This window comes from Poeciliopsis prolifica, unplaced genomic scaffold, assembly GCF_027474105.1.
Source record: "Poeciliopsis prolifica strain line A6 unplaced genomic scaffold, Auburn_PproV2 SCAFFOLD018, whole genome shotgun sequence".
NCBI classification, from domain to species: Eukaryota; Metazoa; Chordata; class Actinopteri; order Cyprinodontiformes; family Poeciliidae; genus Poeciliopsis; species Poeciliopsis prolifica.
This window is the reverse complement of record NW_026562393.1, coordinates 1,045,498-1,058,052: the sequence shown is the minus strand read 5'-3', so window position 1 is coordinate 1,058,052 and position 12,555 is coordinate 1,045,498. Positions and strand designations below refer to the sequence as shown.

General features: G+C 43.4%; 1 protein-coding gene across 1 annotated transcript in view; it reads right to left on the bottom strand.

Moving 5' to 3' along the window:
• Window positions 1-8,556, bottom strand: part of htra1b (HtrA serine peptidase 1b) — a 38,390-nt gene extending 29,834 nt beyond the window's left edge. Inside the window, exons 1-4 of the mRNA XM_055042476.1 lie at window positions 7,946-8,556; window positions 2,995-3,094; window positions 2,699-2,813; window positions 2,402-2,491 (exon numbers count right to left, since the gene is read on the bottom strand). Coding sequence (XP_054898451.1) covers window positions 2,402-2,491; window positions 2,699-2,813; window positions 2,995-3,094; window positions 7,946-8,405 — 765 coding nt within the window. The 5' untranslated portion in view covers window positions 8,406-8,556. The remainder of the gene's footprint in view (window positions 1-2,401; window positions 2,492-2,698; window positions 2,814-2,994; window positions 3,095-7,945) is intronic.
• Window positions 8,557-12,555: the final 3,999 nt, after the last annotated feature.

Genomic DNA, 12,555 nt, shown 5'->3' with positions numbered 1-12,555 from the left:
AAGCTAACCAATAAATAAACAAATAAACCATTTCTGACAGTTAATGAATTTCTTCATATTGACGCCCTGGAGCTCCAGTTGCAAAGAAGCCAACATTCACTGCAGCGCTGGCTCGTTGTTTGTTCTGCTGTCAACCCGCCTCCCTGTCTCTTAGTGAGATCTACCTGTGTAAATAAAGCTAAGTGTTTTTTGGCTGCTTACGTTCATTTTCATATCGCTCCAATGTTTTTTGGTAGAGATATCTACCGAAAAATAATTACATAGTTGGAGTTTTGAAGCAAGGAATGGGACAGTGTATTCTTTGTGTTTCAGGCAACCATGCGTCATATTGCAATGACAGACAAACTGGCTGTAAAATAGACAAAATTGCTGATGTACATGACGTATATAAAGTACACGAATGGTGCAAGTTCTGCAACATTTGAAATTGGCTCCCCAGTTAGAGTGAAGCGGTGACACTGTAACCCAGAAGCACTCTCCCTTTGCAGCAACATATGTATTAATTTAAGAATATAAAGTGTTTAAAGTTAAATAATGTGTATTTCTACTGCAGAGCAAGAGTAGAGAGCAGTCACTGGTTCTCCTTGGTTGCTTCGTCTACAATGACACTTATTCTGAAGAAATGCAGAGTAAGACGTTTTCTCTTATCTGCAGTCGGGTGATTTATTGCCAAAGCACCAAAAAGAGTCAAAATTGTGTCCAATTTCTGGTGTCACGTCGGTTCTCAAGGTCGAGTTTCTAAGGAGCAGAAAAAAGATGATAAAAATGTCCTTTATGTGAAAGATTAGATTATGTCCTGTTTGGCCGAATCTACTCCAGTCATATATTTAAATGTCACAAACGGTTTAATTTTTTTCCCCTCAGGCCTGCAGAGTTCAAACTTAACTTTGATGTTGCAAATTTACCCTTCAGTTGTATTTAAACGGTTATGAAAGTTGACTTTTCTTTTTTTTTTTTTTGAAAACACGCCAATTCAGAGTTTCATAACACGCTCGGTCTGCTTTCATAAGCGCAGCTGGACTTCATTTCCTTTAATTTATTGCCTGTTTGCTCCTCTGAAAATACTAGTGAAGAAGTGATGAACGTGGATTGAACTGTCTGAACTGAAGTCTGACTTAAAAACGCCATAAATCAAGAAATATTTTTGATGCACAAAAACTGGCCAACAAACCAAAGAGGAGCTTAAAGAGTACGAACAGGAAGCAGAAACTCTGAGTGCCCAGAAATGAAACAAAAGTTGCTGGGGTTTTTTTGGTTTTGTTTTTACCATATAAACGCTGCGTCAAAGCAAAAACAATGTGCTGTGAAAAGCAAAAGCCAAATTTAAAACACATAAACACCGTTCTCGGTCCCTGCTGACCTGCTCCATCTGTTGACACTTTAGTGAGTCATGACATTTATTTCCCTGAGACGCCTCGCCTAAAAAAAAAAAAAAACATCCCATTGGTTTTAAAATTAATACCAGACTTCGCTCTCAGGAAATCTTAATGAAAAACACACAAATACTGTAAACACCTGAAGGAGAAAGGATTGTTTTGGAAAACAGAAACAGAACAAGAAGATGCAAGAAGTAGGACGTTAGAACATAAGAGGCTGGCTCATGTTTAAATAAGATATAAATTGAAATGTAAAATAATGAAGCTTTAAGGATGTGGAGTAACTGCCAGACAAATGAATCAAAAATCTTTCAGCTAAATTGTCTTAGTTCATTAGTTATTAAGGAAATAAACTGTTCAGGAAACTGTATCTTTTCCTTATGTACTGTCAGACAAATAATAAGACCAAAGATTGAAATTAAGATAAAATAAAATATTTTAAAAAAGAGGAGAAAACACCTCTTTTGTGAAAACACTGACATATCATCTCAAGTTTTTAACCTGACCTATAACCCCAAAACCATCACATGCGGATATGTTGACACACACTGGTCTCATAATTTGTTTCGTAATGCTAAAGTGACATTATGATTTCGTCGCCACTCGACATAAAAGACATCACTTGGTGTACGCCATGCTTGTCTTCTTGTTGGGTTCACTTCTAACCTTGTGTGGTAAGCTTTAGGAACGCGTCCCATATTCCACGCTTAGCGCCACTTACAGGCCTGGAGGAGTAAAGAAAAAACAAATTCTGTGTGGAAGCATTTCTGTTGTTTTTGAAAGCAGGGATCCATTTTCGGAGAAAACGCTCTAATGTGTAAGCCGTGCCACAAAAAGATGTCCCTCATCATTTGTGGAGGGAGTCACAGCTCAAAGACTCTGAGGTTTGTCAGGAAGAGTTGATTCAAAAAGAAAAGCGACTGGGAGCAGAATGAAACCGAAACGGATGAGCTCCGGTGTGAGATCGTAAACGTGAAGACAAACAAGAAGACACTCGGTTCATCTGTTTTCTCTCTGTCGCTCACCGGTACGTCGATCTTGATGAGGGCGATGTCGGCCTTCTCGTCGATGTCTTTGATCTTAGCGTCGTAGGTGGCGCCGCTCTTCAGCTCCACCTGCAGGGCGTGGAGAAAAGATTTAAGCAGTCACAAAACAACTTGAAGAAATGAAAACTGCAGCACAGGAAAATCTAACATTTCCTGTAAGAAAGAAAAGAAATATCAGAATAGGCTATTCGTTGTCCTCCAGAGGGCCTGGATGGATGGGACAACATTCTTTGAAATGTATCAGTCATGAGTGAAGTCAAGGTGTTTTATACCTACCTTTACTCTGTGCTTGTTGGCGACCACGTGGGCGTTGGTGACGATCAGCCCGTCTTCAGAAACAACAAAACCAGAACCGCTGGCGACGGCGACCTCCCTCTTGGAAAAGATCATCCTGAAGGGAAAATAACTCTAAGCATTTCGTACCTACGGATGATCCTGTTTAATACCAGGACTTTCCAGACAATTCATAACTTTAAAGATGAACTTTATTGAATCACAGAGAGCTGGGCTGAGGATTTATGTTGCAACGTTTTCAACTGAATGCGGCTGCAGGAACATTTGGTTGTTCTTACTTGCGGAAGAGTTCAATATGAACGACGGCGGGAGCGATTTTCTCCACCACGTCGGCGATGAAGTTGTATTTGTGCCTCAGACTGTCGAGGTTCAGCTGAGCTGAAAGGGAGACAAACACAGTATCAGTGCGTGGCATCGCGGCCAATCAGAGGTGGTCCAGCCTCAGAGGCAGACAGCAGAGATGAGAGGCGATAACTCTGCTTTTGGGTTGCCAGGTTGGACGTGTAAACACGCGTTGACGATCGCAGCGAACAGACAGAAACTGCGGACAAAGAGTTTATGTCAGACGCAGATGTGGACGTGAACCTCAGAGAGGTTCTCCTTCGGATCCTTATAAAACAGAGGAGGAAGTTCAAAGCATCAAAAGATATGGAGAGATTGTATCAACTGATTTTCCATGATGTACATAATGCACAGTATTTTTTGTCACCAACTATGTGTGTAATGTGTTTCGTGAGCTGAGAAGTGGTCAGAAACAGCAGAGGACAGACTCCAGGCCAAGCAGGCAGTTCTCCTGCCTCATGGCAGGGGGCGCTCATGATCCCAGACATTGTGACTCCACGACTGCAGAGTAAGAGACAGTGCCAGCGAGCTAGCTATAGAGTAAAGAGTATAGGATATATTTAGAGTTTTCTAAATATGTAGAGTTTTCGTGGCATCGATTGTTTGACAAATGAACGGATGGCTCAGGAATTATTTTGATGACAGAAAATCTAAAGATCTTAAGCCTGACAGACAAAAATTGGACAGGCTGAGAAAACCCGACCAGTGCCATCAGATATGAGGCCCATCCAGCTGAACGCATGCTTAAATGTTTCGACTGGATCCTTCTTAAAAGACGAATGTTTTTATCCGACCGCTGATGTCACACAATGAATGTGACCTTAACCGGACGAGACAAGACCAGAGTCTTCAGCGAGGACATTGTCTCTGCTCTTTTCCTCACGGTCGCAAGTCGGCAGGATCTTGAAGTTGGCCGAGGCCCTGCAAATATTTCGGCTGCTTTCAGATCTTATCACAGGAAAAGCTCTCGGCTCTGTCGTTTTGGCGACCACTTGGTTTCGTTTCACAGACAGGAACCTTGGGCAGCATGGTTGCTCCATGTGACTCTTTCTAAACCTCTCTTTCTTTCCTGTTTCCCTGACCTGAGAAAATACAACTTTGCAGAGAGGCGTGCGCTACAACGCTCTGTTTTGTTAGAGAGATCCAAACAAAAACGAATCTCAACTCTCGGTGTAGAACTGACTTGCCGAATCGTTTCCCCAAACTTTCAGAATCGTTGGAGAAACAGGAAGAAACACAAATCCGGTCAGGAACGCAGAGAGGGCAAGAAATGAGGCGTGACGCTCGGGATTCCGGTCAAAAGGGTGAAATCTTTATAAGGTACGTTGTAACCAGAGGCTCAGTGAGTCCAGATTTAATGTGAGCACCTGGAGCTGACAGCTCAAAACAAAAAGAACTGAAAATATTTCGACCTCCAGAGCTGCAGTCCGCGGCGTTCTCTCCACCCGAGCATCTGGAAGAAACCTGCCGGTGTTGTTGGCCGGACGCTCGCCCGCAGGATTAATGCTTTGCCAGCTGATGCAGCTTTGAAAGTTGAAGTGAAATTAAAGGAGTAATTTGGATAAAAAGAGCCAGCTACGCTGCTGGTGTTGGTAACAGCTCAGCGCGCTGGGAGGTCAGGAAAGGCCTCTGACCGAGCAAATAAAACTGCCTCAGATGGCAAGATCAGGTGTCCCTGAATGCAGCACAGGGAGAGTCTTAACGCAGATCAAACAACGAGCCGTTATCCAGGGGATCACTTTGGAAAAGAATCCCCTGGGCTCATGGACGAGCTGAGTCAGCGTGCAAACGTTTGTTTCTCGACTCCAAACAGCCGGCAGGTCTGCACACGGAGATGAGGCAGAGAGGGAGTTAGAAGCAAATGTTTTCATCTCCAGAACTGGGTGAAACAAATGTCTGACCTAAATCTGTCTGTGCTCAAGGAGTTACACAACCCTGCGAAAGAGGCGAATCACCGGCGTCTCACCGACACCGTCCAGATCTCCTTCCCGAGCCGTAAATCAAAAACGACTGCTTAAGATTAGGAGCAGAGTCAAGGAATGACGAATGAATGTGGTTTTTGGATGAACGAATTACAGATGGAGGACGGGGAGGAGAGGATGCACCGCGATGCTTTGGATTCTCAGGAGGAGAGGGAGAAAGTGGAGCCCGACTTTGACCTTGTTTGACTCTAAGAGTCTCTGCCTCAGCAGGTTTGGTGTGTTCACAGCTGAGGCGTCTCCAGGACGTGTTTCGTCCTTCATGACTCGGAGCTCTGTGCGCGTTCAGCCGCACAGGGGCAGTCACTCGAGGCGCCCTGGATTTATTTCAACACATTATGACCCTGTTAAGATAACATAGTAGGGTGTGTTTGAGAGGGAGTGAGCGCGGAGCTGGAAAAAAAGGCCCTTTTAGAGCTCGCTGCAGTTTTACGGCGCCGTTCAGGAGGTGGAGGGCGGCCAAAGACACGGGGAGAGGAAGAAAGTGTAACAAATAAGCCATGTTTGCCGTAACGCAGAACCACCTCACGAAAACTCAGCAGTGGAGAGGCGAAACTGTCAGGGTTATTCATGAAATTGCACGTGAAGAAACCAGAAATCTCAAACATTATGTTGCAGGAGTATTCATTAGTATTCAAGTATTCAAATCGGAATTGATGAAAATAAACTTGCGTAATGGAAACAGGCCAGTTTCAAAGAAACTCACCATTTTCCATAAAAAAGTCGCTGCGCCAGGATGAGCGGGAAGTCACATGAGTCACATGACCAACAACCGATTGTTACTACTGGCGGAAAAGACAAAGAACACAACAGGAAGTGGTAGGAGGAGAGTGTTTGGTTTGTTTTTTTTGATGCCTTATCAGGTCAAAAAACCTATTCCCGTTTGATTTCAATCCTAACACCATGACTTTAGCAGAAGATTTATAACGTTTTTCGCACATTTATGACATCCTACTTTAAAAAAAAAAAATCACAACACCATCTGGATAGGTTGTGACCGACTAACACAAAGTAGTGGATATAAAAAAAGGAGAAAAAGAAACACTCCACATCATTTTAACTGTTTTAAACAAATACATTTGTCACATCTCCCTTTGCTGCAATTAAACGCTGTAAATCCCGCAACTGAGGTCTGCCACTGACTCCCCTGCAGCTCTGGCTGTGCGTTCGGTGGCTGTGCGTTCGGTGGCTGTCGTCCTGCGGTTGTTGCTGTGCGGCTTTCCTGCTCAGGAAAAGCATCCCCACAGGATGATGCTTCCACCGCCAGAGGGTTTATGAATGTAACGCTTCCTTCTGGCTGTGGGAGGATGTGCACAGCAAGCACAAATTGTGGCCCATTTTGGGCAGAACAAAAATTGACCACAAAATTGCAAACGGCTGCAAAACGGACCACAATACTGCATTCTTGCCTTCTTCGTGTAAAGGTCAGATTTGTGGAGAACACAATCTACAGCTTGGATTGTTTTAGCTGAGCTGTGTGTCTGCTGAAATGCGTAAGTCGTGAGTCACACATTTCTGCAGCTTCTCTGGTTCGCACTCCAAGGTTGGGATTTTGTTTCATAACTGCTTCAAACGTCTCCACAACTTTCCTCCCCCCCCCCAACCTGTCTGCTCTGCTTTTCTGCCCCTACTGTTCATTCACTAGAGTTTTCTAACAAAAGTCAGAAAACAGGACATTTGTGGCAAAATGTGAAAAGGAGTGTGTAAACGTTTGTAGCAGCAGTCAGAGAGAATTAACTTCTCTTTCTCTCAACAAGTAGCTTTTTGTTATCAAGCTACCTCCTGTTGAGTTATCCGCGTTTGTCTGTTCCACTTCTCGATAGCACAATAAAATATGTGCAGGCGCTCCAGTCGATCAGTTTATGTAATTAAGGTCCCATAGGGAGACATTTCACCTATTATCTAAATGATTACATGACCTTCTTGCATAAGCGTGATGAGAGGATGAGGACATAGGAGCGAATCAATGTTCTGCAGGAAACTGTGCCAGAAATGAAAAGAAAATACATCTGAAGTTATTTTTAAAAATAAGGGGAGATTGAGAAGGGAGGATGAAATGTTGGCAGTGAAAATGTCCTGTTGAAGACCAAAGAGACAAAAGAAAAAAAAAAAGAACTACGGACTGGCCAGTTTGAAAAAACATTTAGCTTTCACTGTTAGTATCATTTTAAATGTGAAAACTTGGGTTTCCGTGCCACTTGGTTGTTTCCTTTAATAAAATAGAGGGTGAAAACACAAGGGCGCTCATTGAAACTTTAAAAAAAATCTAATTAAATTACAATATAACATCCTTCTGCATCCCTAAAGCTGCAATGACCTGGAGTTTACTTTAAATCAGATTAATGAAATAGGACATTAAATTTATGAAAACAGAGTTCAGCAGCGAACATCGGCAGACTTTCATCCGGCGGTTCTCTTCCCTTTAAGCTTGGTTTCCTCTCAGTTGATCCTTTTCTGTGCCTTTTCGTTTTGCAAAACGGACCGCAGTACTGCATTCTTGCCTTCTTTGTGTAAAGGTCCTAATCCACAGTTCAGATTATGGATTAGGACAAAGCCTTCGTGTAATGCATTATATATTATTTGTCCAGTAATTGACAAAAAATTTTTTAAAAAACCCTTCTGGTCCCCAACAACAAAGACGAGAAAAACAAACAAACAAACAAAACAAAAGAAACACAGGGGTTTAATTAAGATGATATAATATCACTTGTTTTACTTTTTGGTCTTCAAGTATTAAATTTGCTTAAAAGAAAAAAGGTGATTGTTCACTGAACACAGTTCAGTAATAATTAAATATGTTGCAAAGTTTACTCATACTTCTGGCCGACCCCACCTGTCACGTCGCCCATTTCTCTTTAGGTGCGATCTGACCATGCACGCGCACGCACGCAAGCACACACGCGCTCACCCTTCCCGCAGGCTCCTCTCTGGATGAAGATGACCGGCGGCTGCTGCAGCTTCGTGGCCCGGTTGCTGACGCGCTTCAGCTCGCAGATGTTCCGGTAGGAGACGCCGTCGCTGCCGCACACCGGCTCGGCGCTCCTGCACACGCATACGCCGGACTTGCCCCGCCGCCTCACGGTGGCGGACACCTCCACGCCGTCGGTCACCACGCACTGCATGCCCTCTGCGCAGTCCTGGTCGCCCGGCCCGCCGCACTGCTCGCCTTCGCCGGACGCGCACACCGGGCAGCAGTTGCAGCTGTCCAGCACGTCGCCGGCCAGGCAGTCCGCGGGGATCTGCGGGCACTGGGACTTGTCGCATCTCTCCGGACAGTCGATGGCGAAGCGCTTGGCGACGCGCGCCTCGGACAGCAGGCAGGAGGCGGCGAGCAGCGCCATTACGCACGAAAGAAACAGAAGCTGCATGTCGGGACTGTCCGAACAGGAACCAAGAGACTTGGAGAAGAAGGCTGCAGTCTGTGTCTAATAAGTTGTTTTAAATATGTATGTATATATAGGTCGTGACTGAGCTGTGCACCTTCAGCTGCAGGACAAACAGACGCAGTGGGGAAACTTTCACCGGCCGCTCCCGTATATACAAGCTGCGGGATAAAACTAGGAGGTGATTGGTGGCGGTGACGTGACGTCATTCTTAAGGAGGGACGGGTTGAGCTGTATGTTAGCGGAATAGACGTTAAGCAGACTGAACTCAAGTTTGATAAACTGGAAGCTACTTTAAGTGGCAACTTTATCTCTATCTTCAGGGACGGAAGCTGCTTTTGTTTCAGAGGCCTCACCTGAAAAGTGTGGAGTGCATTTGGACTGGGCCTCCACGGGTCGATATAAAAACTCCAGGATGAGGGCCTCTGTGCTGTCCTTGAGTCCAGCTTTTTCTAGCCATTGGTAGGATTTACTAATATTAGCCACTTTGGTTATTTGCTGGTGGTACATCAGGGGCTTGTCATCCCATGATGGTCACAACTTGAGCTTTTGCCATTTCTGCTTTGTTTCCCCCTCACTTCCAAGTCACTGCTGGGCAACAGAATCCCCACAGCATGATGCTGACACCACCGTGCGTTACTGTGTGGATGCCGTTTTTTTTTTTTTTTTATCACTTTCATGCATGAATTATGATGCTTTATGTCAGGAGTTTTTTTTGTTTGTTTTTTTCTGCAATTTTCTCCAAATGCAAAATTGCTATGTGGAAAACACGACGGTAGTGACAAGTTTTCCTTGTCACTTGTCCTCCGTTCATCTCGGTGCATTTTGCCAGCGACTCTCACCTGCTTCCCTGTTCCTGTTTAAACAGACATTTCCAGAGGATCGGAGTATTTTGAGCAGAGTTAATTTTTCTCCTCCTTTCACATGTTTTCTATGTTATGAAAAGGATTGATGTTTCATTAATCTTCTTTTTTTTTGCCACTCTGAGGTATTGGTTCGCTAATCTTCTCAGGGGGTTTCTTGTTGTTTCTCCAAACGCCGGATGTATAATCTTTCTGTAAACAGTTGACAGCTGGATGGAATGGATCTGCTTCTTGTTCCAAACGGCCACTGATCCCGCAGGGTTTCCACAGCCACCCCTGCCCTCTGATTGACCCGGTGACCCCTGGCAGAGCTGAAGAGCAATCGTCACATTGATTTTTCCAGTGCAGAAGACTGGAAAGTTCCACTGTTGCCTCTGCGGGGCCGTGCAGGATGTTGCAACGTTTTTGCCAGGCGATGTTTGAAGGAAGTCAAACATTGGCCCGATTTACTTTCTGCTGTTCATCTTGGTCTTTTATGGAGTCAGTTTGTTGCTTTCATATATGCCAGAGTCATTCTGACCCTCAGCATCAGACTGTACCAAGTTGAACTCCTTTCGTCAAATTAAAGGACGTGTAATTAACTTCAATATGAATAAAGATTCAATGATTCTTGGTCCAGTTCTATGTCATCGAATAGTTCATCAGATGTTTTTTTAAATAAACAAATTAAATGCACATACAGTAGCACAAACTTATAATAAGAACTGAATAGATTTAGACTCATTAATTATTATCACTGAATGAAGTTGAATACATTTCAGATTTGGGGCCACAAACTGGAAAAAAATGTGTTTTATTTTGTGTACAATCCGATTAACAAAGCCGTTAAAAACGTGAAATATTCTGCAGCAAAGACTGCCGTTCATCTCGGCCGTGTCACACGCACACGCACACATGCACGCACATACACGCACACAGCTGAAGTTTGTTTTGGAAACTATCGATTGTTTTGAACTCCGAACAATCAGTGACAGCACCTATGACATCATATGCGGCTTCGTCTGATTATTATGTCATTGTTGGACATTTCTGGAGCAGCCAGATTCCCCGATGGCCTGCTGGTGAGCTGTCTCCCAGCTGTGGAAAAGTTTGTTCAGGGGGAGTTTGGTGTTCATTTTCTCCTGTCATCTGCAATGTTAATTCGTCATGTTGCATGCAAGCAGCAAAAAAAAAAAAAAAAAAAAAAAAAAAAGATAATGAGCTCATGCACCCTGTAGACGGGATGACGTGCGCTTTGAGCGCTCGACGGGGCGGTGTAGTGACGGTGAGGCAATGTGTTTCAAGATGGCGCACTGATGTATGCAGGAGCTGGACCGGGGAAGCGAGAAATCGGTGCAGCGATGATGTTTTCCAGTGACACTGAAAGCAGCAGAGACAGCAGAGTGGAGACAGCTGGACAGTGAGACAGTGGTGAGGAGTGCGTTAGGAGGAGTTCGATACCAATGCGGGATTAGATCAGAGATGCTATTTTTTTTTGTTGTTGCTTGCAGCGGGGGTGATCACAGATACAATAATAATGATTAAAAACAATTGATATCCAGACAGAGGGCAAAAGATGGAGAAGAGAGTTTTGAGCAAGGTGAAATAATAAAGACGGTTGTCATGGGTGATCTTTTACAGATTGGTGACTGTCAGTATGAAAGTGAAGGGAGTTGATCTTGGAGTGATGCAGTAGAAGGCCTGTGTATTTTTTTAAATTATCATTATGATTTTTGTTATTATTTACTAGCGCCCCTGCTGGCAGAATCCGGTACGTCAACTTGTTTGTTTATTTATTTATTTATTTATTTATTTATTGCATTAAATCAAACACTTATATGTAAACAAAACATTTTGTGAATGTAAAAATAATAAAATAAATGTCAGAGGCTTGCACAAGTTCCCCATATGAATTTTATTGATTTTATTGGATAACACATGGGATTGTTTCAGACATTTTAAGGGTCGTAAATGACATGTTTTTTTTTTATAGATAAATTATAATTAAAAAAATACAAAAAAACAACCTCATATTGTTCTTCGGAGTTAATAAATCCTTCTGGGTTCAATAGAGACATGAGGAATTGTTCACCAGCTTTAGCTGAGCATGACATGCTCCTTTTGGCTCAGTTTGGTTGGATGTTTTCTTGGCTTACACACTTTTCTGCTGTAACAGAGAAAATTGCGGACTGGGTTTGGGCAAAGAAGAGAAAATATTCTATTTCAATTAAATTAGAAGAAGCTTTTCGTGGAAAACAAAAGAACAACGAGGTTTCTTAATGTCCAGTTTTTGACTTTTGATTGTGCGTGTGTGTGCGACAGATCCAATTATTTGACAGCTTATGATACAAATCCACAATTTTCTTAAAACTCTGACAAGAAACAGCGTTTTGTTACCATGGAGGTGGAGGAAAAAAGCCCCGAACCTTGAAACTGGACTTTAAATCATCATCAACGCGAATCACACGATCAACACCGACCGGATTGAACAGATGAAGTGAACAGAAGGTCTTGGCGGAAACGTCCTCGGCCTGTTGAACTGAGCCGTTTCTGTTCGTGACGCGAAGGCCTCTGGAGGCTGATCCACTGCTCTGTTCTGGACTTTCCCAGAAACACACCGTCCCATCTGAGCGCGGCAGACGGCTCAATCCAAGTCCACTCATGCGCAGTCAGAAGTAACCTGTATGTGCGTCCAAGACACACAGAGAGAAAAAAGACAAAAAGCTGGATCAGTGAAGGCGGACTTGGCGTTGGTTTGGTGGACATCTGTCAGGCTTGTGCGGTTCGGGAAAACACAGGAGTGTTTTTTATTTTTATTTATTTTTTTGTCGCTGGGATGTTCTGCTTTTTTGAAAGCTGAGACATGCAGCGATGGATGTGATGTTTCATTTGTTTCTGCAGCAAACCTGCATCCATTCCGGGTGTGCTGTGTTTTAAACACTTCTTCTGCAACAGGTCAGAATCCAAACTGAAGGAAAACCTGACAGGTCAGGATGTAATAATCTGTCCCTCAGCAACTGACTTCAGCTGTTAAATTATTTCCTCATAACTTCGCCCTCCTCAATCAACTTTTGCCAAATGTGATTAAAAAAACAAACAAACTTTTGGCAAAAAGTGGCTTATGTCATTTCTTTGAGAATGCTGTGAGAAAACTTCTCCAAATATGCTTTTAAAAGAATTAAGACAGAAAGAAAGAAACAATTGGATCTTCATCAACAAGAGCATAAAATAAAAGCAGGAATTCACAAATGGGAAAACGTTGTGGGCAAATTTATCCCACGTTCAGGGACCGC